General features: G+C 37.6%; 2 protein-coding genes and 1 long non-coding RNA gene across 5 annotated transcripts; 2 read left to right on the plus strand and 1 right to left on the minus strand.

The window, feature by feature from the left end:
* Positions 1 to 1,579: 1,579 nt before the first annotated feature.
* Positions 1,580 to 8,879, plus strand: mylipb (myosin regulatory light chain interacting protein b). 2 transcript variants are annotated; one of them, XM_048152340.1, is made up of 8 exons: positions 1,634 to 1,772; positions 2,117 to 2,178; positions 2,309 to 2,499; positions 4,589 to 4,774; positions 4,923 to 5,120; positions 5,223 to 5,387; positions 7,047 to 7,464; positions 8,098 to 8,879. In XM_048152340.1, the coding sequence occupies exons 3-8, from the start codon at positions 2,321 to 2,323 to the stop codon at positions 8,263 to 8,265; spliced, it is 1,314 nt and encodes a 437-aa protein (XP_048008297.1). In that variant the 5' UTR covers positions 1,634 to 1,772; positions 2,117 to 2,178; positions 2,309 to 2,320; the 3' UTR covers positions 8,266 to 8,879. The 2 variants fall into 2 exon arrangements, with proteins under 2 accessions (XP_048008295.1, XP_048008297.1); XM_048152338.1 differs by lacking the exon at positions 2,117 to 2,178 and having other exon boundaries at positions 1,580 to 1,772.
* A 775-nt stretch (positions 8,880 to 9,654) lies between these two features.
* LOC125243061 lies at positions 9,655 to 27,066 on the plus strand. Its single transcript, XR_007178968.1, has 3 exons — positions 9,655 to 9,975; positions 10,197 to 10,232; positions 26,213 to 27,066. It is a non-coding gene; the product is annotated as an uncharacterized LOC125243061 (long non-coding RNA).
* On the minus strand, positions 10,787 to 24,931 carry atxn1b (ataxin 1b). 2 transcript variants are annotated; one of them, XM_048152337.1, is made up of 3 exons: positions 24,705 to 24,931; positions 15,171 to 17,282; positions 10,787 to 15,059 (listed from the first exon to the last, which is right to left on the minus strand). In XM_048152337.1, exons 2-3 carry the CDS (start codon positions 17,064 to 17,066, stop codon positions 14,466 to 14,468), a joined length of 2,490 nt encoding a protein of 829 aa, XP_048008294.1. In that variant the 5' UTR covers positions 17,067 to 17,282; positions 24,705 to 24,931; the 3' UTR covers positions 10,787 to 14,465. The 2 variants fall into 2 exon arrangements, with proteins under 2 accessions (XP_048008294.1, XP_048008293.1); XM_048152336.1 differs by lacking the exon at positions 24,705 to 24,931 and adding an exon at positions 22,234 to 23,920.
* Positions 27,067 to 27,541: the final 475 nt, after the last annotated feature.

A 27,541-nucleotide genomic window follows, 5' to 3' on the forward strand; every position in this document is an offset into this window, starting at 1 on the left:
CGATTGGGGGTTAGGTGCCTTGCTCAAGGGCACCTCAGTTGTGGGTAATGAGAGTGGAGGAAAACGCTGTTCATTCACTCCCCCCACCTACATTTCCTGCAAGTAACTCGATTCCACGACCTTCAGGTTACAAATCCGGCTCTAACCATTAGGCCACAACTGCCTAACTGTGAAGAGAGTGTCATTCAGCTCAGTTCAGTTTAATTTTGATTTGATTACATTCAATTACTGTCAATGTAACCCTCTTCCACTATACGAAACCTCGGTGTGTTGTTTGATTCTACTATGTTTTGAACCCCATATCAATCAGCTTGTCAAGTCCTGTTTCTTCCATCTTCGCAACATTGTCCATTTAAGACCCTCACAAAATGTAAAAGATGCGGAAACTGTTGTTCATGCTTTTATAACTTCACGTCTTGATTATTGCAACTCCTTGTTTTATGGTCTACCCAAAAAAGTAATAAATCGCTTGCAATTCAGCTGTTCGGGCCCTCACTTTTACCAAAAAATCAGCTCACATCACTCCTGTCTTACAGCAACTACTTTGGCTCCCTGTTAGTTACCACATCCAGTTTAAGATTCTTGCTCTAGTTTTCAAGGCCTGTCATGGTTTAGCACCTTCTTATCTCTCCAAATTGATTATCCCCAATGTCCCCACCCGTACTCTGCGATCGAGCTCTGAAAACTTGCTTGCAGTACCCAAGTTCTGTCTATCTGTGTGGGTGGTAGGGCTTTCAGCATATCAGCTTCTAAGCTCTGGAACAAACTACCATAAGACCTTCATGATGTCTCTTCTCTTCAGAACTTTAAAAATGCTCTCAAAACTCACTTATTCACATTATGTTTTGTTAATTGATTGTCTGTCTCAATTTTCCCAGCTCTATACTTGTTTTTGTAAGTTTAACGTAGATTAACTTTCTTTGTCTGTTCCATCTGGTCGATCACGTGTTGTATACTGACTGTATACAAGTATATGTGTTCATGTTATCTAGCTACTTCATGTAAAGCGTCCTTGGGTTCTTGAAAGGCGCTAAATAAATAAAAAATATTATTATTATTATTAATGTTGCAAAGGTAATCATTTATGAAACTACTTTTAGCTTTAAAGCAGCTCTATAGAAGACAATAGTGCTCAATATCAATTGTGTTATGATTCCATGTCACCCAGTAGTTACTCTCAAACAAAATTGTTGCTGCTTTACACACAGTACATTATGGAATATCACATATATCACACATAGGCCTACAGTTTTTACTCTTTTACTGTCATACTGTCTTTATGCTCATATTGTTGTTGTAATATGCCTATTTGGATTGGTGCTATTTTTAATGTTACACGTTTTCCTGTAAGTAAAGTAGTTATACTTAAAATTATTTTATGTAAATTAGCACCAAGACCAATAGAGAAATGCAATTTGTACACAAATGTTCGAATGACAATATTATTTGCCTTGTTTGTTACAGACGCCTTTGCGAATCAGTTCGAATAAATCATTACAAAGAACCGGTTCAAAAGAACAATTCGCGAATCGGACATCAGATAACGGAGAGGCGGATCCAGAACAGGGCTTCATAAACCTCCTCTCTCTGGTTTTCCAATGGGGTACGAGTCAGCCTCGTGACTGAGCTACAGGTCGTTCTCTCCGCTATCCTGGACTGTGTTTGAAACAATAACTGCATTCACTATGTTATGCCTCATAACTCGTCCGGACTCGGTGGTTCTGGAAGTGGAGGTGGACCCAAAAGCAAACGGAGAGGACATTCTCAATAAGGTGAGTGTCAAGAATTAACGAGTTGCTAAAGTTATTCAATCATTCCTACATTAATACATTTGGACTAAGGCTCATTAGCATCATATACAAGACATCAAAGGCAATGTTTGCCATGCCTTTGGCTTTATCAATGTTTCATCTGTTGTTTAAAAATAATTAGGCTACGTTTATTGTTTTAAATAGTTAACATAACAATAAATTATTTTAACTAATTATTTTAGCCTCTTTATTGCAACGTTCGAGGCTGTTACTACTGCAAGAAGTATTTTAGAAAAGGCTATACACAAAAATTGTAACTGTTAAATAACCTAACTATACAACTTTCTCTCATTCTTATGTTTCAGCATATTACTGTGAATGCAGGTGTTCTCTCATACCACATTACCACTTCAAAAGTCCCTCTTATGTAATATGTCTTGTCTTTCTAAAGGAGGAGGGGTGCAAAGAGCCCAAGTCTCAGCATTCTCCGGTTAAAAGAACACATATTTATGCATGACAGAAAATGACCATTTAATGGTTTTGTTTTTAATTTACAGATATGCCGGAAAATGGGAATCATAGAGGTGGATTATTTTGGACTTCAGTTCACCGGTACAAAGGGAGAGAATTTATGGATGAATCTCAGAAACAGGATTTCTCAACAAGTGGACTGCCTGTCTCCCTGCAGGCTGAGGCTGCGAGTCAAGTTCTTTGTTGAGCCGCATCTAATCCTGCAAGAACAAACCAGGTGAAGCTCTACCCAAGTGAATATAAGTTGTAATATTTTATCATAGTGCTCACATAAATATGCACAAAACATTATTTTGCCATTATTGAAAAAAACAGTATCTGAATCTTTGAGGTTTCACATTTTTGCTCAGTCTGGAGAACTTGAGGCACGTGGATAACAGTTCTGTTTTTTAGTTGTTTTTCTCATGAGCTCAAACAGGAAGCTGCTGCTTAAAGTGACAGCATGATTCAAAATGCTGTATGCCTCTGCGGTTTTGTGTTCTTACCTTTGTCCCACATCTCCATGCATTTTTCCATATAATATCTTTCTGAATCTGTGGCAGGGAGTTACCTGTGTTCATGTTTGCTCTTGAAACGGGCACTATTTCAGTTAGGGAGTGCCTCATGTAGGCATACTGAGGTGAATAATATTTCTCTGGAGGCTTTTTGAAGGCTTAAATGTTCCCTAAAGTTCAAGAAAAGTAAGCACTTTGAATACAATGGCAGTACAGTGTGTTCCCAGCTAGAGACTAGTGGAGCTGTTCAGTCACGTCTGATGAGGGCTGTTAGTGGGGGTGGGGAGGTGTCAGTATGTCTGATTCTGAGTTAAGACGTGTTGTAATGTGATTCTGCCTCTTACATAATCTTATACAATGGTGGGACACGATCCAGCGCCCTCTCTGTCAGCCTTTGTTAGTCTTTCTTAGTCTTTAAATCCATGATAATGACAACAGATTAATTATTATAGTGGAGGCTATGTACTTTATTGCTTTATATTGAAATACATATTGACTAATAGACTTATTGTATTTTTTTTTTGTGAGAACATACTTCAATTGGCAATAGGTTTGATCTGCATTATTGTAAAGTTTACAAAATGTATTATACTATTTCTTCTCTTTTTTCACATTTACAAGTGATTTATGTCAGGTTATAAAAATATGTGCCAGAATTCACAAGTCTGCTTCTGTTACTAAAGTTCACTGGGTTTAGACTGCTGAGTAAACCTGGCTTCAAGCCAGCTCATTTTTTAGATAATATCAGTGGGCTGACAGTGCATGAATGTTTCTGTGAGATACAACTATATTATAATGTGACGACTGAAAAAAGCTTATATCTTCACAGTATTGTCACAAATATCTCAATTAACCCTTTAAAGCCTAAATAATAGTGGATGGAACAGTTTATTGAAACTTTAGACAACATATATTTTTTATTTTTTTATGTTTTGTATCATATTTGATACTGCAGGCATTTGTGGCCCATATAGTATATGATATAGTGAGAATATGGTGCTCATACTTGTGGAGAAAAAACAATGGTCGAAACTGAGCAAAAATGTGCAGATGTTGGTGCAGATGTTGTTATTTATATGGCCAAAAAGTAAAATGAAATTTTAATAAAATGCATATAAATATCAGTTGTCACTCTATATCTCCCAGTAATGTGTCTTAGTAAGATTATATTTAAATGCATAGTTTTATAATCAGTGCCCTGTAGTTTGCAAAGCATGTAATGCAATGCAATAAGCCTGTTATATCATATTTCATACTTACATTTTAACATTATTTAAAAAAATGTATACATAAACTTCATGTTGCTTCAGTCCAGTAAATGTTCATCCTGAAATATTTCTAACAATATAAAAGTTATTCTTTACTTGCTAAAAAGTATGAACTATTGATCAGAGTGCAGAAAGCATGTAGAATATTGTTTTATGTTGATCATTTAGATGCCTTAGAAATTCACCTATCAAATATGATGCAGTAGGGAGTTCTGAAAGTTTCCTATTCCCTCAGGGCACTAAAGTTTGTACTGATGATTCAGCAAATTTCAGTCAGAAGCTGAAGCTTGCTTTATGATTATGTCCACATTCATAGGGTTTCAGCCAAACTATTATTGCCTTTTTTTTCTTGCCTTTTTCTATCTCTATATTCTATACATCATCCATTTATCATATGAGAACAATTTAGACAAATAAAATACATTAGTGTGTAAGTCTATAGATTTGATTAATGTGCTTCTTGTTCCTCATTGAACAGACCAGTGATTTTTTTCAAAATGTAGATTTACTCAATGTTTTCCTTGTATTTTCTGCTGCTTTGCAGACATTTGTTTCTGATGCATGTGAAGGCGGAGCTTTTCAAAGGAAGCTTGCGATTGGACGCGGAGCAGGCGATCGAGCTCTGTGCACTACTGGCTCAGGCAGAGTTTGGAGATTACATACATAATACAGCCAAATACTGCTACTCCCAGATCTACGGTCAAGAGCCCAGCCCTGACACCATCAACAAGTAAGAACACTGCTATATTCTCAGTCAGAATAACATTTGTTCTTCCTCCAAATAACACAAATCATTCCTTTGAATGCAGTAAGAATGAAAAAGGAAGTGATTCTGATAGTTTTGTGGAATAACAGTGGTGTCTTTCTTGTTTTTATAGTATTGTTTCGAGGCATAAGGCACTGGAGGGTGTTAGTCAGGCTTCAGCAGAATATCAAGCCCTGCAGCTGGTTTCCTCTCTCAACTACTATGGCGTAGAGTGGCACTCTGCACGTGATTCTGAGGGACAGGATCTACTCATCGGGGTCGGACCAGAGGGCCTGTTTGTCTGCAAAACAGATTTCACCCCTGTTGAAAGGTATATATATATATCTTAAATAAGAAATAATTATGTTATTTAGAGATTTAAAATAAATGTTTCTATACTATAATTTCTGATTAAAAATGTCTCTTTTTTCAGAATCGTATATCCAGTCATTCAAATGGCCACTCAGTCTGGAAGGAATGTGTATGTGACCATCACAAAGGACAATGGGGACAGTGTGGTTCTCCTTTTTAAGTTCATCAGTCCCTGTGCTGCCAATGGACTGTATCGCGCTATCACGGAGATTCACGCCTTCTACAGGTGAATACTGTTAAAATTCTATTAGACTTACGTGAGTAAATGGATTTCAAAAGAAAAAACAATTTAAGCATTTACTGTTTCTGTTTATTCTGTTCAACCAGGGTTGTTCTAGCATTGAATTTTTAATTTATTTCTATTCAGTTTTAAATTGAATGTTTTAAATGTATTTTAGTTAAAGGGTTAGTTCACCCAAAAATGAAAATTATGTCATTAAGGACTCACCCTCATGTCATTCCAAACCCGTAAGACCTTCGTTCATCTTCAGAACATAGTTTAAAATATTTTAGATTTAGTCCGAGAGCTTTCTGTCCCTCCATTGAAAATGTATGTACGGTATACTGTCCATGTCCAGAAAGGTAATAAAAACGTCATCAAAGTAGTCCATGTGACATCAGAGGGTCAGTTAGAATTTTTTGAAGCATCGAAAATACATTTTGGTCCAAAAATAACAAAAACTACGACTTTATTCAGCATTGTCTTCTCTTCCGGAATCCATTCCATTGAATTGATTCCATTGAATCCTTTCATCTGTCGGCGTTGGTAATGCATTTTTACGTTGCCGTGGTTGTTTTTGGCGATTAGGACATCCGCAACATTTTGAAGCCTCAAAAATACATTTTGGTCCAAAAATAACAAAAACTACAACTTTATTCAGCATTGTATTCTCTTCCGGGTCTGTTGTCAATCCGCGTTCACGACACCGCTTCTTCTTCTTCTTCCCTGTTTTACGGCTGTTGGCATCCAGCTTATTGGTACATTACCGCCCCCTTCTGCTCCGGAGTGTGGTTCACGACTCCGCAGTGACGCTGCTGATGTAAGACGCTGCTGACGTGTTATCCGGTGCGCCAGAGCTTCGTTTACAGTCTGAGGGAGACGCACGTTGTATTCAAGCCATTCTACATTGTATTTTGGTATTGCTATATTTTTTAAAATGGTGCGTAAGTGTGCATGTCGCGGATGTCCTAATCACCAAAAACAACCACGGCGACGTAAAAGTGCATTACCAACGCCGACAGATGAAAGGATTCAATGGAATCAATTCAGTGGAATCAATTAAATGGAATCAATTCAATGGAAAGGATTCCAGAAGAGAATACAATGCTGAATAAAGTCATAGTTTTTGTTATTTTTGGACCAAAATGTATTTTCGATGCTTCAAAAAATTCTAACTAACCCACTGATGTCACATGGACTACTTTGATGATGTTTTTATTACCTTTCTGGACATGGACAGTATACCATACATACATTTTCAATGGAGGGACAGAAAGCTCTCGGACTAAATCTAAAATATCTTAAACTGTGTTCCGAAGATGAACGAAGGTTTTACGGGTTTGGAACGACATGAGGGTGAGTCATTAATGACACAATTTTCATTTTTGGGTGAACTAACCCTTTAAGTTTTTGATTTTCCAGTTATGCTACTTTTTAATTTTATTTCAGTAAGAAAACATATTTTAATGTCATTTTCATTTTAGTTTTTGTTAACAAAAATACAACTGTTTAATTACTGAATTTGCTTCAATTTTTAGCTTAATGTAAAGGCGCAAAACAGAAACCTTATGAGCTTCATTAGTGATCACTACATATGTTTTTAGAACAATAAAACAATTTTAATAAACATGTTTTACTTAACACAATTTGAACTTAACTCTTCAGGTGTGACACCGTAATGAGCACAGTGAAGATGCAATATAGCCGTGACTTCAAGGGTCACCTGGCGTCCCTCTTCCTCAACGAAAGCATTGACCTTGGTAAAAGGTACATCTTTGACATCCAGCGCACATCCAAAGAAGTGTATGACCGTGCCCGGCGAGCCCTGTTCAAAACAGGGATGGCTGTGAATGGATGTGAGAGCCCAAGAGACAGTTACAGTCACTCGCCGCTGAGACAGACAAAAGTTGAAAGGGAGAAGCAAATGTGCGTTGGCTGCAGGGAAACTCACATTCTGAAGGAAAAGCTCCAAATACTACAAGACGCCCTGACCTGTGCTCTGTGCTGCGAACAGGAGATCAATGCTGCTTTCTGTCCTTGTGGACACATGTTCTGCTGCTATAACTGCGCCAGCCAACTTCAGGTGATTATTGCATCATTAATACAAGATTAGTGCCATTTAGAACTATATTAAATACATATATATGAATCACTAGCAATTATAAACAATATACTGCATACTCTAAGTCTATCCACACAGGTCATGTTAATCATAATATTAAACATAATAAAGTCTAAATATGACAGTGCCATAATACATTTTTTTCCATATTTAATTAAAAAATAAACACATATATGGTATGGAATTTCCTTTTGAATAAGCATTCAGCATATTCAACATTCATGACAAAATAAAATCAAAGTGTGATTTTCGCATGCTTAGAAATCGTCATCTAAATTGACCAGTTAAGTTAATGATTAAGAGAACTTACACTATTAGGTTTACATAACCTCTGGTTACCCTCCTAACATATTTCTCGACATGTGCCGTCGACCATTAGCGTCTGTTCAAGCTGTAGATCTTGATAATCAGACATTCTCGTTACGCAGCAGTCCTATGACCTTTTGAATTTCAGTTCAGTGGTGCAGTTAAAACTGGTACATCACCTAACTGCATAATTATGAACAATAAAGAAACAATATAGAGGTTTAGATAAGAAGAATTTGTTTGTATGTTAACATTCATGATATTTTACCTTCTTTTCTCTCTTATCAGTGTTGCCCAGTTTGCCGTTCAGAGGTGGACCGTGTTCAGCATGTCTATTTACCCACTTGTGCCAGTCTACTTGGCCTGGCAGAGGCAAAAACCGCCACCTTCAGTGTGCCCAGAGGGACTGCCATCTCAGAGGATTGTGCCAATAAAGAAAATACCTGCCAGCTGTAGGATGGATAACATCTGCATACCGCGCATGGACACTATTTTAAAAATACAGAAGAAATGTTATGATAAAATATTCAGTGGTTCTATTGAGTGAGCTGAACTGCACAGAGTGAGGCCAGCTATCTACAAGTACCTCAAAAAATGATGACTACTGCTAATCATACTGTTGTTTTTCACAGTATGCACATTACAGGTATAAAAATGAATAAACCGTTTTACACTGGAGGTCATTCAGAGAGGAAAATATCGTGCACGGTACACAGCAACATTTTTTTTATGTACTGTATCAGAACGTATGTGTTTTTTTTTTGTTTTTTTTTAAGTAAATACAAATGTAGTTGTTAACACTCCACATCAACTATATTCTTTATCAGAAAGGATTTTTAAAGGTTTATTTTATATTTGTTTCTATTTGTGTACACTGTTTTATTGTACAAATATTTAAAACAATATATTTTGTATAATTACATGAAAGGTTTTCAGTATTCACAAAATAAGCCTTTAATGCACTATATTACAAAAAGGTCCAAATAACTAAGAGTTATATGTCCTCTTTTATACTGACATGTATTTTATCTGTATCCAAACAGAATAAAGAGCTTTTACACACCTTTTAATACCTGCCTGGTATTTTTAAATATGTTTTGTTGAAGTCATTCTAGGATGGCTTGTTAAATCATCAGTATTACACCTCTCTGTGTGTACCCTTGATCATACAAACTGTAACACTAGACAGAGACACACACTTTTTTCTCTTGATCCACCCATACTTAGCTGTATTATATTTTTTTGTAAATATTCTAATTATATTTAAATGTTTGAACAAGCAAATATTGATGACATAACCATGATCATCAGTCAATAACAAACCTCTCCAATAGAGGTCCAGTCTATGAACCTTGCTGTACAGTACAGAGTCCCATTGTAAAGCAATGAGACTCACATTTTGCACGTACAACTGTACAAATAGGCCTATACTGTACGTGCAACTACTGATATACTGTATGTGTTACAGTACTGATATGTACAATGTCTGACGTGTCAGAATTGCTGGCAAAGGTTATAACTAATATAAAGTTATCATGATTCTGAAGTGGCAAGTACAATAAAGTACAGTAAAGACAACAACTAAATAAGTAGAAAATACCTGACAGTGTTATGCTTCTTTTTCAGAACATGGCCAATTTCAAACGGCCTTTATATGCTTTATAAAAAACTATAAATTGATATAGCCTGCTGTACACATTACACACACACCTTAGAAGGTTAATCAACAAATCAGTTTCGAGCACTCAACATCCCCCATATTTATTTTTTAAATACCATAGCTTTCCGTCTGTCCATCAGTGGTGATGTTTAACTTTTTCGGTGGCGAAAAGTCTTTATGAGTGAGTCATTGAATCACTAATTTAAACGATTCGTTCAAAAAAATACGGATTCATTCAGGAACGAGTGTGAATAGCATACTTGCATACTACTTTTACTTATTTCTGCCATATGAAGATGGCACAAACAAACTGTTAAAATGCAGTTCCGAATTCATTTGTGAGTGAGTCATTTTATCAACCGATTCGTTTAAACACACTGCTTCACTTAGCAAAAAAACTGTTTGTTGCTCTTAGATACTCAGCGGTTAATTCTGACATTCGTTTGGAACTATTTTCTCGTGGAGCAAAATTTGACCAATTAGTTGGCCAATATTTTGTCTAAAATGTAAGTTACTCAATATTGACTTCTTGTTTATTGAAATGTTGTAAATAGTTCATACAACAGTGCTAAACAACAGACGTGTGATATTTCTTATTATAATACATATATTAACCTATGCTTAATATGAATTTTATTTAATTGAGAAAAGACATTATGATATAAGGTAGTGGTAAATGTTCAGGTAATATAAACAGTTCCTCATTGCTCTATCTCTGCTGCCCCAGATTGGGATGGTCTGTCAGCTGCAAGCCTGGAACAAGGTACAGAATGTTCTACATGAAAAAAACTGCTATGCATTAACTATATGCTTACAGACAAACCTATAGCCCAAAGTTCATAACTCTTGCACAATTTAGCCTGAGTCACAGGCTTTTTTCATGTTACTTCTGGTTCCAGACATTTACTTATGAGAACGTGTGTTCACATGTGTTATGTATTGGATGGCTGGAGTATTATGTAAGGTAGGCCTGTCACTTCTACCAGACGCTTATAGTGTTCATATATGAGCTGTGACATAGGGACATCAAGTTTTATTGAAAGTCACTCGTCTTAAGTTCAATGCTTAATCCTGTGTCAATCTTTTAGCATCTTTTCCCACACCATGTGCATGTAGTGGAATTTATAGAGTATGTGCAGTCAGAATGCCAATATCTCAGGAGGCTTTCTATAGGGGTCAACCACAACCTTGTCTTTGCCATTGAATAATTCAAGGCATCTATATGTGGCCTGACAGTCAAAACTTCTAACTCGTTTAAATTAATTTCAGGTTTACCGTCTCAGATAAAATATCAGTTCATCAAAGGAAAGAGTCAAGTAAAATTGGCACAGTATTTTATTAGAGTGATTATACAGATACAATAGATTTGTACTATACAGGAAGTTATTGACATATTTGCCAAAAGTCGAGTCCGACGTTCCTTTCCATTTCACAAAAATCAAAACAGCTACAAAAACTTGCAAGCACCACCAAAGAAATGATCACTGACTTCACTGAACAGTCTTGGATGCTCTGTTCACATAAACACACCACAGTTAGAAAAGTTGAGGTTGACTTCTGTCTTAATTGCTTTTTGTCAGTTTGTAGAAAAAGAGCTTTTCAAAGAATGAGAAAAATATCACAGGTACAACGAATCACACAAATATAGTCATTTACATCGAATATATAAGAAAATGAGAAATTAGTTATGTGCTTTTTTCTTCTTTTTTAAAGATAAGTGTCACTCTGGCGATTGAGGTTACCGGGCGGTAAAAGATCTAGAACTTCCTTTACAATAATATTTTTAAAAGACAAACAATGGGATCAGTGACTGTGTATGTTATAGGTCAATCTCTAGACTTCAAGTTTGGTCTTTCAACCCTTAATGAGGCCTTGTGGTATTGCTAGAGCTAATCCTGGCTATGGACCATTGAGACATATGCATACAACAAATTCTGACTGTCTTTGGACAGCCTTATAAAGCCATATTGTTGATGCCCAACCTTGTACATACACCAGACTGTTTTATTTTTTCATATGAACACATTTTCAATAGCAAGCATGTGAGCTACACTCACAACACGTCGTCATGCTAGTTAAAGTTAGCCTTGTTTATACATTGGGTGCATGTACAGTGATGGGCTGTAGAGGGCGCAATAGTCAGCCAGTGACTTCCCATGAGTCATAGCACTGGAGCTAAAATGAACTCCAGTTCAGTTTCATTTGTAACATTGTTACTGTGTGTAACTCAGTGTTTTTGCAAAATACAGGAACAGAAACAGTCTTCGGGCCAGTTTCTCAACCTGAGAATTCAGTTTGACTATAAATCGCTATAATGTTTTTATGCCTTCAAGTGGTTGACAGCCTTCGTTTTAAATGAAAAAAGGTTTTTATTTGATGCAGATGATAATAAATCACTGTTAGGTTTAAACAGAAAAGCACACACTGGATAAAAACGTTGCCAGCAGTGTTGAAACCTGACTGTCTTCAATGAAGTTATCCACACAGTGCACAAACACACTGAGGTTTAAATATACATAGCTACACAGGGAAAAGAGAGAAAAGAGAGAGAACAATGATACATATGAAACAAATAACAATCCTAAAACATTGACACGTTCGTAATGGTTTCTAGTCTATTGTAGTCTTCTACTGCCTTACCAATATTACCATTACAATAGACTGTATTGAACAAATTGTAGCTATGTGGGGCTACTAATCAACCATCCCTTTCATTTCTCTTTCATTGTCCTCTCTCTTCAAAAGTGCATAAATTCCAAATCCAAATTGGACTGAATGTGCAATCAAGCATTACGTCTACAATATGAGGTCTATTGTGATTCCATCTGAATATAATTCTAGACACAACAATACCTTTTCTTAAGTCAGTCAACAAACTGACTTGAGTAAAAATCTCACACTCATGACCACACATATCAAAATGTATAGTTTTTAGGTGACCTACAGAGCTGGCAATGTTAACTATAAGACTAAAATGTCTACTTGTGCAAATAGCAAATTTTTTATATGTATTCCAAGATTTTTTCTGTATTTATAACAGCAGTCAGTGGAGTTAGATAAGAATTATTTTGTGGGGAAAAAAAAAAAAAATCTGAAGACAATCCCATGAGGCTTTTATTTATGGAATATAGCAATTAGATTTGTCATATAAAAACTTTGTCTTATTACATTATCTGTAATTTGTCATTGCAGTGTACTAAATTAATTCCTTTAAATTTGTTTAGCATGACCAGCACAACAAAGATAAAGACACAAAGAAAATAGATAATGTCTCAACATTCATCATTTCTTTTTTCTTTTTTCCTCTCTCTCTCTTTCTGCAGAGAACATACAAAGACTTTCCATGTTTAGGCTATTAGCAGCATACTGCTAATTATGAAGAAATCTACATTTTTAAAAGAGACCCACTGTGGCTGACAAACATTAGTCTGAGTCGTAAATTTAATTTGATGCAACCAAAAATTATACTGTGAGGGATTGAAGCATAATCCATTCAAAATATCCTAAATCATGTCTAATTTCCACAAACCATATTTTCCCATTTTTGCCCATTGGAAATTTTGATTTCCAATAGCAGAACAGATTGAACAAAGCATAGCATTCTCCTTTGACTCACTGATTCTTGCAAATTAAATTATTATATATGGATACATTTTAGATGCTAAATATCTTATATAAACAAGTTTTGATACAAAAAGGCCATTTCTATTCGGGATAAACCTGTGAAATTTTGCTTGTTTTGAACATCAAGAATGCGGCGTCGATTTAGTTTTCAATGTATGGTGATTATATTGTGTCTTTAACAGAGAGTTCATTATTGCAGCTGGACTGAGAAAGGCCCACAATACTTAAAATTATGAAAAGAAGACATCAGTAATTTAAAAATACTAAATGACAAACACTTTTCACATAAAATGGATAGTAATGCACAAAATGACTAACAGCTCTCAAAACTGTCTGTTGCTGTAGTAACAAAACAGAAGTCGGTATATTTCCATCCTTTCATTCATTCAACTTCCCTTAACCTTTCTTTTAAAGTGCTAATTCTGACTTGAGCGGAGACTTCTATACACATAGCCAGGTTGACAATGTGAAGATTTCTTTAACGCTTTCTCACTCACAGATCCGATCAGGCAATCTGATGGGTTATTTGTTAAATGCACATATGAGGTATGTGAAAGCTCAGTATTGCATATCTAGAAGACTATCAGCAATTGAATTAAAATATAAGGGTAAAACATTCAATGTATCTTGATGCTATATTTGACCTAGATCTGATTCAAAGTAGTCACTTGAGCAAAGCCTGTCATTCTCAGCTGACATATAAGCACAGGATTATGGGGGCAGTAACAAGAGGAAGGTGGCTTCTGTCGAGATAATCCTGCTCGCGCAACTCCTCAATATCACTTGTAATCATACTCACACAAATGTCATATCTCACTGTTCACCTTTTGCCATAACTCCTCATAACAGTCCTTATCCAGTCAAGGCCCTGATTATGAATGAATTCAGTAAACACAACAATAAACTAAATTAGACACTAAATGTGTAGCAAGCTGAGAAAGAAAATGGTCAGGCATTGCAATATACAACTCAAAATTGTCATTTCCAGCTGATTTAAAAGGAAAGTCTAAAGATTAATATTACATATGATACGACTCAAATTATCACACACATTCTTGTGTAAAAAGATATAACATTACAGTAACCTGGATATGAATGTCATAGGAAAGCAACACAAAGTAACAAAAAGCAAAGTACCAAAACGAGAATCTGCTCTTCCTTGTCCCTCCTTGAGTCCATGGCAGTGATGGGGAAATTTTTGTGAGTCTTTGTGGTTGAAGAAAAAGCATTTTCTTGGGCACCAAGCAAAAGCAAATTTTATTCAGTTGATCAACTTTATGTGATTTCTCAAATTAATCAAGTAAGGCTAATGAATGTATTTCTTATTTAGAAATTAACTCCCTATCACTGCTCTATGGAGTTCAGAAGGCCCTCAGCAACCTGTGCTGGAGCGGCCCTCAATGCTGACCTTTAGCTGATGTGGGAGGCAGGAAAATTTGGGTAAAATCTGAGGGTCCTCTTGCGACCTCCACATTTCTCCTTTCTCTGGGGCAGACCATCTCCTCTTGCGGCTAACTGCTTTCTCTGCGCTAGACGTGTATGTTTTTTCTGCCTGGTTGTTTAGGTTCACCAGTGTTTGAGGATTTATGCCCCCATTCTCTGAGAGGGTCAACACATTTCTTTGGTTGTAAGTCTCAACCAGTGTTCCTTCAACACTATTCTCCACTCTTGATGTAATTTTGTGTCCTTTCTTAAGGTCCTCCATTTGGGTTGGTCTTTCCTCAATGGGCCCATTGTTTTTGGCTGCTTTCAAAGGGTTGTTGTGTTTCATCACAGACTCTGAAAAATTATTTTTCTTTTGAATGCTATTTTTTAGGCTTTTAAGGGTGAGAGAGATACAAACATCACCCACTGAGAGTTTGGCACAGGATAGCGCTAGCAACTGGGTGGTGCGGTCAGGGCAGCAGGATGACCAGCCTTGACCAAACACGAAGAAAGGGTATTCCACCAGGACTTCTACACACACCTAAAACAGAGAAAACCAAAATGATATTTTAGTTCCAAAGGTTCATTCAGCACTACAGAAGATTACCACTAACATGGTAAGTGAGCTTGATTTCAAAAGAAACTGACTCACCTGGGCTTTGTTCTCTCCCACCGAGAACTGTATGATGACAGCATTGGGTGTACGGCTGCACTCTATGCGCTCTACAGTGCTGGAGTCAATCTTCAGTTCTCCACTCACCTCTGCACTTTGCACAAAGTCCTCTGTCCGCAGATCCTCCACGCGCTTCAGCTCACCGTCTGCCAACTGGATAATAGAGCCCTTCATGAAGAATGGTGGTAGGCCCGCTGATGGTGATGATGGTGAGCTGTGAGGACTTGTAGATGTTGGAGGTGTTACAGGGACTGGAGATCCCACTACACTGGCTGAAAGAACAGGCAGCTGTATTTGGGTTGGACTTGGCATGGCACAGGGGGTATGACTTCCATCAGACCCAGTGATGTCTTTACCATTGGCTAGGACTGAAGATGCAGCTGCAGGTGGGGATGTATTAATAAAGGTCTGAGGCAGAGCTGTTGATGCATTGGCTACACTAGGGATGACAGAACAGTGGGTGACCTCTGGCTCAGCAGTAGATGGATTGATGTTAGTGGCACTAACCGGAATGAGCAAGGAGGGGTTGCCTGAGATCACCACGTGCTGTGGCAGGTTGCTCTGATAACCAGTTACTGCTTGCTGGGGTCCACCAGAAGCACTGGTGATGTAGCCAATAATTGGGAGCTGTGTGGCAGGGTAAAGGCTGGTGGAAAGCTCCTGTTGGGGAGTGTTGTGAGAAGCCTGCAGGAGTGTGTGTGGGGAGATTGTGGAGGCTGGAGAAACTTGGCTGTCTGAGGACGTAAGAGTGGACACTCTGGACATTGGTTTGCCTAGGCATATACCTCCTCTCTCAGCAAGGTGCAAAGATGAGTGGTCTTTACCTAAGATACTTTGGAGCTCAGAGTTGCTGTTTGCTGCAAGGTGGCTACTGGATACCAACATCAGCGATGTCTGCAGTCCTGCTCTGTCATGAGTGCTATAGTCTGCTGGGAGCAAAACCTGAGCTTGGGTCTGGAGGCCTAGGTTATGAGTTTGCTTGTGGCTCTGGTCACATTCTGGTCGGCTAGAGATCCCTTTGGCCATAGTAGTACTGTGCTTGACCACTGTAACCTCCCCTAGTGCACCATTTTGCACCTCTCTGGGATGGGAGTCCGGCTGCTTTGCAATGAAGCCATCGGTGTAGTGTAGAACCACTTGAGAGGGGGTGAGAGCTAGGGCATGAGGGGCAAGGACAGTTGAGTGTGGATGGATTTGAAGGGGCAGTTGGACAGAAGGGGAGGAAACTGTCAAACCCAAAGGAGCACTCTCTACCTGAATGCATTGACTGTGGGAAACATTTGATATAGAAGAAATCACATGATGATTCTGTGAATCAAGGCTGGATGCTTGGGAGATGACAGCTGTTGTGGCCAAGACCTCTTGTGGTGTCCTCCGTGGCTGTGTTGGACTGGTTGTGGACGGCACAATCTGTGAAGAGATATAACTTGTATAGGGCCCTATGAGCTGGAGATTGGGGGGAAGTTGTGTGTATTGGACAGAGCCTATGGTTTGAGGAAGGCTTGTGGAGAGAACCGTAGGATTTGCCGTTAGCACGGTAGGCCCCGAGAAGACTCCTCTGTATGTGGAGCTATTGGAAGAGAAAGAAAAGCCAGCAGATGTAGTAGTTGGAGGATATTCCGTCACCACAGTGAGAGCCTTATTTGATGGTGGGGGGCTGTCAGGCTCAGCACTGTTGCACTGTGATGGGCCTGCATTGTTGGGGATGTGGGCCATGCTAGCCATGGTAGCAACGCTGGCTAGCCAAGCCAAATTCTCTCCACTCTGGCTCTCACTAACAGCAGCTGACACCAGCACCTGCTTCTCCTCCAGAGCTAAAATCTCCCGCTTCTTTGGCGGAAGGCACTCATTACAGCGCTCCTGGTTAGACTTCATGGTCTTGGAGCTTGTCCTGTATTTTAACCCACACGTCTTGATCAGGATTTTTTAGAGTGCAAAGTAGAACTCAGTTGTCAAGATTTTCATTGTTCTATTACTTTACTCCGTTTTTACCATAGTCTTGACGCGTCAGGACGTGTCAGGACACTTGTAATAAAAGGTTCCATGTGCTTCATGTGGAATCATCTCTCACTGATGGTAATAAGTCCGTACCTTCATCAGACAGAAAAAAAACAAAAAAAACAAAAATGAGAAACTGTATACACTCAAAAAAATAACTCTTTGAACGAACATAAAAAAATCATGGAAAGGATTTCCACATGATTAAGTTGCTTTATTTCAGCATGATGCAATTCTGTTATTCCAATTTAATGTACTTACGTTGGGTCAACACAACCAACTTAGTTTTTATTAACATTAAAGGTTTATTTTTGCTCTATGCAAAATCCTTGAGTTGTGACAAAACAACTGACTAAGGAAGAATCTATGTAAAATAGTTATGTCCAACTTACTCAATTCAATCATGGACAGTGGTTCCACATGATTGAATAAAATAAAATAAAATCCAATAGAATCAACCATGTTAAATTAACTAGAATCAATTTTGTTCATTTAAGATAAAATAAATAAAAGCAATAAATAAATTGTTTTCATATACATTGTAGTGATGTGTCGTTCTTGAACGATTCGTTCATTTTGAACGAATCTTTAATGTGACTCGGGAAGAACGAGTCGTCTCGGGGGGCGTGATTCGTTCAATCGCGCATGCGCAATATTCTATAGGTGCTGTACTGCTATTAGTAGTTCACCTGTTGATTCAAATGATTAGTTCATTTCATGAGTCTTTCGGGTTTTGAGTCGTTCCTTAATCACGTGACAGACCCATACGCTAAACCAATGCATTCTGAGCCGGAAAGAGAATTGATTAGTTCTTTTTATGAGTCTTTCGGGTTTTGAGTCGTTCGACAGACCCATACGCTAAACCAATGCATTCTGATTGATCAATATTTTATTCATAACAGGGCTTTATTTATTTATAAAATAATAACACACCACAGATCCTCAAGAAACAGTAACAAAAACATAGTGACAGAAATGTCAGAAATAGCGTATGGGTCTGTCACGTGATTAAGGAACAACTCAAAACCCGAAAGACTCATGAAGAGAACTAATCAATTCTCTTTCCAGCTCAGAATGCATTGGTTTAGCTTATGGGTCTGTCACGTGATTAAGGAACGACTCAAAAACCCGAAAGACTCATGAAAAGAACTAATCAATTCTCTTTGCGGCTCAGACTGCATTGATTTAGCATATGGGGCTGCCTGTCACGTCATTAAGGAATGACTTAAACCCGAAGACTTGTCAGACAAGAGGTGAGGTGAGCTTAATTAGCTTGTCATAAACTGAAGACCCAGGTAATGAATTAATCATTTCTGAATCTTATAGCATTGTAGTTTTGTATTGTTTGTAGTGTGATCAACGTTTCCATAAGTAGTAGATGTGTTGGGGAAGTAACACGTAACATTTTAATTACATTTTGCTAAAATGAACGAAATGAACGAAATGACTCGAAAAAAGATTCGTTCATTTTGCTGAACGAGACTCAAAAGTCAGAGTCGGTAAAATGATCCGAACTTCCCATCACTAATACATTGATTTTTACAATTAATTCTTCTTGTTTAATTTTGTGATTTACATAACTTTTGTGATGTTCTGTGTTACAAATTTAGATGTGATACTGGATTCATCCTAAATTGCCTTAATCAAAAACAGTGTAAAGCCTAAATTGATCATAAATCCATTGGTGGCAATGGTTTTACAGTCAACATAGGCGTACAATGCTTTTGGGATATGCAACCCAAAGCACTACCACAGTGATTACTTCCTTATTAAAGTAATTTGAAAATTTGTTAGCAGGTCCTCAACCCAAGCACAAGTGCAACAATTCACCACAATGGTAACCCTAAAACTATTAATTAACAGAAACTTTTAAATACCAACATAATAGAACAGTAAACATTAAAAAGTCTTTCCATTTTCTCATCTTCATAAAAACTGCTTAAAATAACACTTTATTTCAACATTTACACTCCTAGTTTAGCCCCTTTGCAAAGCATGATGGGAAGTGAAAATCCTGTTTGATTGAGTCCTGGTTGGGTTTACTTGATTGAAACATGTTATTTCAATATGACAACATCAAGTTAAGTCAAAGAGTAAATGTTTCAAGTCAAAAATCATTTTTTGAGTGTACTTTATGCACTGCCTTTGATTCTATGAAACTAGCTCAAACCTATCTGCCTAAAAGTAGCATATTATGTTATTTTTGACCTTTAAAAAACATCCATTCAGTTAAGAGTGCCAAAGAAATAGTTTGAAATGTTTAGCAACCAATTTTTTTTTTTTACTTAATTTGCTAATAGCAGGGGCTAACTGGCCCATGGTAACCTAATTTCTACTGACCACTTTGACTTCCTTTTCACTTCCATGTATTAGCAGTGTAAACCACACTTTATCAGTTTAGTGAAAAAGACAACATCAGTGTGTTCATTCAGTGAGTAGAATGGTAATGCATTTTGAGTAATGCTCACATTATTTTATTATTTTCAAGTGATAAGTTATAGTTCTATCAGGGACTACAGCGACTCCATCGTCAAATGTGAATCCAAATCCTCCTCATGCTTAAAGGGCTCAAGCTCATAATGTTTGCATATACATACAGTCCATCTACATACATCAATGAGGATAAAGAGTGCACAGGGTGCAAACTTAACATGCAGAGAGAGTGTGTGGACAGAAAAAAGTTGAAGGAAGAGAGAGAAAGAGAGAGAGAACACTGGCTCTCCTGACCCACATTGAGCTCTGCCTGCACGCGAGCATGGTTATTGAGTTAGAGTGTAACAGTGGAGAAGACAGAGAGAGAGAGAGAGAGTGCGGGAGGGGGGAACAGAGGGAGGGAGAGATCCCTTCACCACAGTAGATCTGCACCAATCACTGTCCTACTTTCCCCTGCTACAGCTTACACCACACACAGCCATTAAATGCTTCACTCTATTGTACACAGAGCACAATACGCACACGTACACATCAGCATATCCATTGGACTGATACGCACTTATGCATATGTGATTTGGTGCAGAGTGCTCATGTATCAAAGAACAATAGAATGGTAATGATCACACAGATCACAGTTTTACACTGTTACAACATAACAAAAATACATTAAAGACATGCATCTGCATTCCCCTGTATCATTTCATGCAATCACAGGGATCTACAACAAACATTTTTGTGACACGTCCTAACTGGAGGAAAAATACAAAAATTCACAATGCAGGCAGACAATATTGTTTACCATTAACCTCACCAGAAAGACAGTCATTCGTGCAATTGTACAAATGCTTTAATGAGAGACTGAATCTGTGGATATCAAGCCCAATCAACCTTTTTTTAAGGTTTCTTTTTATATTACTTATATAATTATATGGATGTGTTCCTTTTTTTTATATTGTCTTCTGCTCATTGTGTTACTGTTTGTACAGCACTATGGTCAACGTTGTTGTTTTATTCAGTGCTTTATAAATAAATTTGAATTTGATTTTGACCTTAGAGGTATTATAAGAATTCTGAATGTAATGTTTGAATGGGCTTTGTGTTTCAAAGATGTACTACAGCCTATAGTATACATTCATGCATACGCTTGCTGGTTCCTTGTATATACTGGTAACGGAGAAATTATATTACAGCTTAGAGGTGAACTTGGGAAGTAAATTTGTGAGAAAGTTTCCAGAATACTTGTATTTCACATATTATTTATGTGTGTGTAGGTGCATATGCACTACTTCTCTCTTACTGGGTGTCATATTTGGCTGTCTACTTGCAGGGAGTTTCAAAGAACACTACTGAAATACACTCACAATTCAAAATAGCTAACTCAAACTATAAGCCTGCGAGGCAATACAGCTGCACAGACATAAAAGTGATGCTTCATTTCTGTTTTCTTTCTGCTTTCAGTGCCACATAGCTGTAGTCCATGACAACAACAGATGGATTTTCTATTGAAAGAACCTCACTGAGACATTGACTACTAAATTGAGCTAACTATATTTTATATCCCTTAACCCTACATTTAACCCTCAGAAACTTTTTTAGAGTATCATTAAGAGATTGTTCAATTGCTTAAATAATTGATAGTAGGTGATTTCAGTTGTAGGCTTTACTATCCTTACAGTGATGTCTAGTCCTCACAATGTAGGCACACACGCTCGCACACACTCGCTTACAGTGTGGCTGGCCAAAGAGCCAGAAAGATTAACAACTTGCAGTATCCTTCTAGTAATTTAACAGCAGATCTCATACTCTGCAGCCCCGCTGCAGTTCAAATGTCATCAACGCAACATACTATTCACACCAATAAACCCATGCAAAAACATCAACACACTAATAAAAGCGATGCTAATGGAAGATCTCTGAGTAATCGGCACAAAACAAAGACTTCAGAATGTAAATAATCCCATTTCGCATTATCTGCCACACAAACAATTAGTCACATAATTTTGCTATGTACTGTGACACAAAGTTATTTCTATGCATGCAAAATCTTCCGGAACACATTACTTGCATGGTGCTGTGACACCTTTTTCAATGATGTCATCTTAGAGATGACTGAACCAGTACCAATGATTATGTATACAAACACAAACATAACTTCTCTAAAATGAAACGCTCATATTAACATCTTTCCTCAAAAAACATCTACCAATCTACTCAAAGGATCATGCCCATTTAGCGCCCGTAAGCAGCTCCTTTCTGCACTTAACGACCTTTAATATGGGCGCCTGTCCCTTTAAGAGGCAGTCTAGGGAGTCCTAAGCTAGACATGAATCCAAACAGAGCTGTTGCTGCCTTTACAATGACTAAAGCCTGTTTCTCTACTCTCTCCCTACAAGCAAAAGAGCACAACATACAGATTAACACCGAAACATTTGCACAGAATTGCAATTATTTCTGCAAAGCTTATGGTTTTTATTAGCTATAATAATACAATCATTTCTCAGATGCATGCACATTATATTTCCTTCTCTTTTTGGAATAAAAGAATAATGTGTGCAATAAGCATGTATGATTCAAAACCAATCAGACATTTCCTCTAAGGGTGATGCCTTACCTTTCTTTATAGGGGAGCCTTTAACAACTCTCTCTCTCTCTCTCTGCACTACGAGTGTAACTCACTCTACCCACTGGCAAGCTGTCCTTTGTCCAGGTTTAGCTCTGCTATCAGGTCACACATGCAGTCCTCTGATTTATGTCTTCTTCCATGTCCAATGTTCCCCCCTGCCTTTACTCTCTTCCACTTCCTTCGACAATTGCTCGGTGGGCCGAGGGTAAAGGAAGTCCCCTCGTCTGCGCTGTTTCACTAGCCCTACGTGTGAGAGCTACAGCGTATGTTATGCAAGGCAAACTGACTGCCAGCTCTCTCTCTCTCTCTCTCTCTCCCTCTCTCTCTTTTGCTCTTCACACATACACACACAGTGCTCTAGAGAACACGGCTCCTCCTCCCCCAGTCAGCCTCAGCAGCCTCATCAGGTATTCATTCAAAAAACACACTCCACTTGGCAGGGCGCCCAGACTACGCACACACGGAGAGAGAGAGGGAGAGAGAGAGAGGGAGGGACAGGGAGAGGGAGAGGGAAAGGAAAGGGAGGGAGGAAGAAAAATTGTGAGCAAGGGACCGAGAACACTAGAAGAAACACGTACCCTCACGTAGACCACTGCACTCGCGAGCAACACAAACACACCACAGACCATGAAATTCTCTTGAGAGAGTCTTTGTGAGGGTTTCTATGCGTTTTCTCGCTTTCTGTCTACAACTAATTAGTTTCTCTCAGTGGAAAACTAATTTAGTGCCTCACCACCATTACATGTGATGAGAGTAAGCACATTTGCATTGAGCTATAAGCCTGCCCTGAAATAAACCCAGAATGTTAAGTGTATGATTCCCGCTTGGTTATTTCTTTGGAAACCAATGATGACACAGGAAATGTTGCAGGGAGGTTTTGTGCGATAACTGAAAGCGATTAAGCACAGAGAATCATTGTAGCATGTATACTAAATGTTTCATTTTTTATTATCATATAGTCTGTAGACTCCCAGAATTTCTCAATTACTGACATATTTGACTAAAAGGCCCCCCCATTGTCCAACACAATATTCAAAGGTCCCCTACTAAATGTACAAGTATACAAGAATACACCAAAAACAGGCATATATTATTATAATGCAAAACACATACACACACCTACATAAGCACATACACAAACATATAAACTTATATGTCTCCCACATTAAGCATGCAAAGTAGTTGCAGTTTGCCCTCTGGGGGGAACCACATGCAAATACATAGTCACTCGTTCCATCACACACACACGCTCACATACAAAAATATTATCTTTGCACACAACCTTGAGAAGATCTGAAAACACCCTGTGTTTGAAACATGTGCTGTCAACAAGGAGAAATGCTGGGAACATAAAAAAGCCATCAGCAATATGTAACCTCTAATATTAGCCTGGCCTGGTTTACTCTCTCTGAGCAGATCCCAGCACTGCATTGGGTGTGTTTGCCAAGCCACAGACAGATGCAAAGGTACCATATAGCATTTGAAAGGACAAAAGATCCTCTTTGGACAACACAACACACTAAACATAGACTTCTCAAAGCCAATAATTCACCCACAAATGAACATCTCTCAGTGTGTCGTCTTCTTGATCTTGACCTAATCTTTTTTGTGTCACTAATATCAAGGTTTTAGAATCTTAAACATTTACTAAATGTTATAAGTATGCATGAGTAAAACACGCATGTGAAATTTAATTGACCTAATTCCATATACACTATATATATATATATATATATATATATATATATATATATATATATATATATTCAGTAAGATTTTTTTATATAGAAATTAATACTTTTAATCAGCAAGGATGCATTAAATTGATCAAAAGTGACAGTAAATACATGATTCAAAAGATTTCTGTTTTAAATAAGACTTTTATTCATCAAAGAATCCTGAAATTAAATGTATCACAGTTTCCACTTAAATATTAAGCATCAACTGTTCTAAGACAATTCTATCCATTATTATTTTCTCTTGTCAGAGGCAACAGGTGTCCGGCAGCTTCAGCTGAGACTATTAGGAAGACTCAGAGAATACCTGTACTGTTTTTTCACTCTTGATGGCTCAGCGTCTAAAACTACAAAGCCCTACAGAGAGACAGTCTTTGATATCTCCATTCCTTCTAATAGCAGGAGATTTTGGGAGAGTTGCTATGTTACTGTTTGTTGAGGTATTGCCTTAACCAGTCACTGGGGAGATGAGATGAAAGAGCAATGAAGTGTTCTGTCTCGGCTGCTAGTCTTAGTTTCTCTGTTTGTTTCTGTTTTCTTCTTCTCCTCCTTCTTCTTTTTCTTCTTCTTCTTATTTTTCTAGCTTTGCCCTCACTCTCAGGTCTCATAAAACTCAGATTAAACAGACAGAGTTGTGTTGAAAGTGCTTTATAAATAAAGAAATAATAAAATAAATAATAGATAACTACAGTTGGATGCGCCCCAAAGAGGAAAAGTACTCACAATGGTCCATGATCAGGTCCATTTTCTTCTCACAGACATCCAGTCGCTTTTGCAAACCCCAGGAGCAAAACAATATTAAATTATTCCATTATTACTGTTCTGTTTGCTGTATTAAGTACTGACACCTGTTCAGTCTTCACACTGAAAGAAGGTTCACCCTATAGAACTTTGTTGAAATTTCTCAGAGATAGTGAGACATGTCCTAACATGTCCAGACATGTATAAGGGGGGACAGGACTCATTCTGACATATGGACTTTGCAGGCAGTGGACACAAGCTAACATAAGATATTATGTAGAGGACCAACTTAACTGAGAAGGTTGCAGAATTTAGAAAATAAATAAATTATGTTATGACGTTCAAAAGGAAGGAGTGTTTTCTTGTTTGTTTGCATTTGCATAGAAATATTTGAGACATCTGAAATGATTTTGTATGGTATATTTCCAATTCGAAGCCAACATAGATAATTCTGAGATAGTTACATGTCATTTATTCAAATAATATTTATTTGTAGTAATCCACTCGGATTTAGCAAGACTAGCCTTGCACAATCTAAACGCAATCTTGACAATCAGTTTTAGAGATTTCAGTCTCTTCCTATTCCTGTAGATAGGAGCTATTTTTGTAGGATGTTGCCAATATGGCTGCTAAGTGAACTGATTTTCCTTTAAAGGGACTTTTCTAACAGAAGGCATCCAGTCCAGTGCCACGAGTGATCTGTACACACTTCGAACTGGAAAGTCCCTTGATTTAGTAGGTACTATGACATCTCTGAGCATGTGGGAAGATTATGCAAGGACCTGTGTTGCCGAGGTAACAAGGACAGGGTCTACAAATGTCTCAAGGTTTCAACCTTGAGAATTTTTCTCTGAGTCATGCGTTATGTGAATCTCTAAGTACGCATGTGAACATAAATGCTTTTATAGATTTTACCTTTTAACACTCTTTGTGTCCAGCAAAAATATGTTGCACCTCTAAATCAATGGACATTACAAGCAGACACTCAAGGAATAAATAGTTCTCATATTTGGATTAATAATGGACAAAATGTTCAGGACATTTGGTGTGCTTGCATGGCCCAACTAATTGCAAAACAAATGAGCTAAGTCACAAAGTTTGTTAAACTGCAAAGAAATTATTATATAATTAATTATTTGTAGTACTATCTTGCAGGTACAACGTTGATTTAACTTTGTTGTCATTTAGTCACCCTCACGTCATTCCAAATCTTTATGACTTTTTTTTATTCTGCGGAACAAAACAAGATATTTCGAAAAATGTCTGAAAAATGTTGTTTGGACCCCTGACACATAAATCTTCTTTTGTGTTCCACATAAGAAAGAAAGGCATACAGGTTTGGAAAGGCATGAAGGTGAGTAAATGATGACAGAACGTTCAGTTTTAGATGAATTATCGCTTTCAAGTACTCCATTGACTTAAACAGAGCCGACCACAATAACAGACAGCCAAATCTTTCTGAAAGTAAAATGTTTTTCCATGTCTTTCAGAGCCAGTATTTCAAGCACTAAGCCAAAAATAGCTCTGGCCTACACACTTCTGCTGAGAATACAACACAAGGAGCTAAGACAAGAATGGTTGAAGGAGCAGCTCAACCACTTTACAAGCACAGACATGAAGAACATCATCTTTGTGTTCTTTAAACATTGCCAAGGGGTTAAGGAGGGCAACGTTCAGTGGTCAAAAGTGCTGAATGCATAATAAAAGTGAAAACCCAGACTGGCCACTAGATATTTGAGGCTTCCAGTAAGGAATGCAATAACATGCTCTTTATCAGACTCTCAAAAGGCTTAATACTAAGGGCAAAGGAGGGGCACTGCAGCCTCAATAGTGGTTTTGGCAGCCTAACAGAGAGAGAAAACATAAGAAAACACACAAACAGCAATTATAAAACCAAGCTATTATAAAGCCATTACTAGAGTATCCATCTCTAATCACTGTCACTGCTTTGCCGCAACAGTACTGGAAAATGGTTTACTCTACGCAAAAACTCTAGGCAACATTATTTTTATAGACCAGTGGTGCCCAAATTTTTTTACCAAAAATCAAACCTGATTGAGGCCTGTGGGCCAAAAATAAGTGTTGCATATGTCCAACTATTTGTTTAATAAATGTACATTTTTTAATTAAATTCTCTTATATGCTCTTCATTTCAATGCAAAATAATATGCACTGAAGTGTAAAATGGCATAGTGGGCCAAATCATGAGATGCCCAAACCTGCTATAGACAGATTCATTTATGAGCTTGGCAAACAACTACTACAATGCATTCAAAATGAAGCCACTTTGTAATTTAATTCTAAGTTATGCTGACTTATTAGTAAAATACAATGAATACTCCAGGTTTTTTGATGCGAAAAATCTTGTTTGACAAAAAAACTCTAGTGAAATGTGAATTGGTCACTCTTTCCAAAGAGGAAAATTTGAATTTCTCCCAGTGATTCTTCAAAAATTCCTGCTTTTGTGAATTTTCCAGGATTTAATTGTTTAGCAAACACTGATACTGTTGCCGGGCAGACACTTTCCCTCTTGTACAGCTTGACTGAGTTCACTAGCTGAATGAATGTGGACCAGATTCAAGAATGCCTCATGTCAACAAATGTTCATTCAAACATTTGTGGTCATAAATGAGTAAGACTGTAAGGTCAAGGAAATTATCTAGTGGTTACTTTTTCCAAACCTACAAGCACAACTTTCCAGTGGAATGGACTATTTGAATATGTTAATTCAATCATGTTGTTTAGCCAAGCACTTTATCTCAGTCCCCTATAATCTTGTAACCTATCTTTCACAATACTGTTAGCTTTGGCAAGCTATG

This window comes from Megalobrama amblycephala, linkage group LG13, assembly GCF_018812025.1.
Source record: "Megalobrama amblycephala isolate DHTTF-2021 linkage group LG13, ASM1881202v1, whole genome shotgun sequence".
NCBI lineage: Eukaryota > Metazoa > Chordata > Actinopteri > Cypriniformes > Xenocyprididae > Megalobrama > Megalobrama amblycephala.

Bases quoted from the DNA above. Each gene is read 5' to 3' on its own strand.
- mylipb (XM_048152338.1), top strand. From the start codon at position 1,686: ATGTTATGCCTCATAACTCGTCCGGACTCGGTGGTTCTGGAAGTGGAG. The intron at 5,121-5,222 runs GTATATATATAT...CTCTTTTTTCAG, and splicing joins GATTTCACCCCTGTTGAAAG to AATCGTATATCCAGTCATTC. The intron at 5,388-7,046 runs GTGAATACTGTT...TTAACTCTTCAG, and splicing joins GAGATTCACGCCTTCTACAG to GTGTGACACCGTAATGAGCA.
- atxn1b (XM_048152337.1), bottom strand. From the start codon at position 17,066: ATGAAGTCTAACCAGGAGCGCTGTAATGAGTGCCTTCCGCCAAAGAAG. The intron at 15,060-15,170 runs GTGAGTCAGTTT...TCTCTGTTTTAG, and splicing joins TGGGAGAGAACAAAGCCCAG to GTGTGTGTAGAAGTCCTGGT.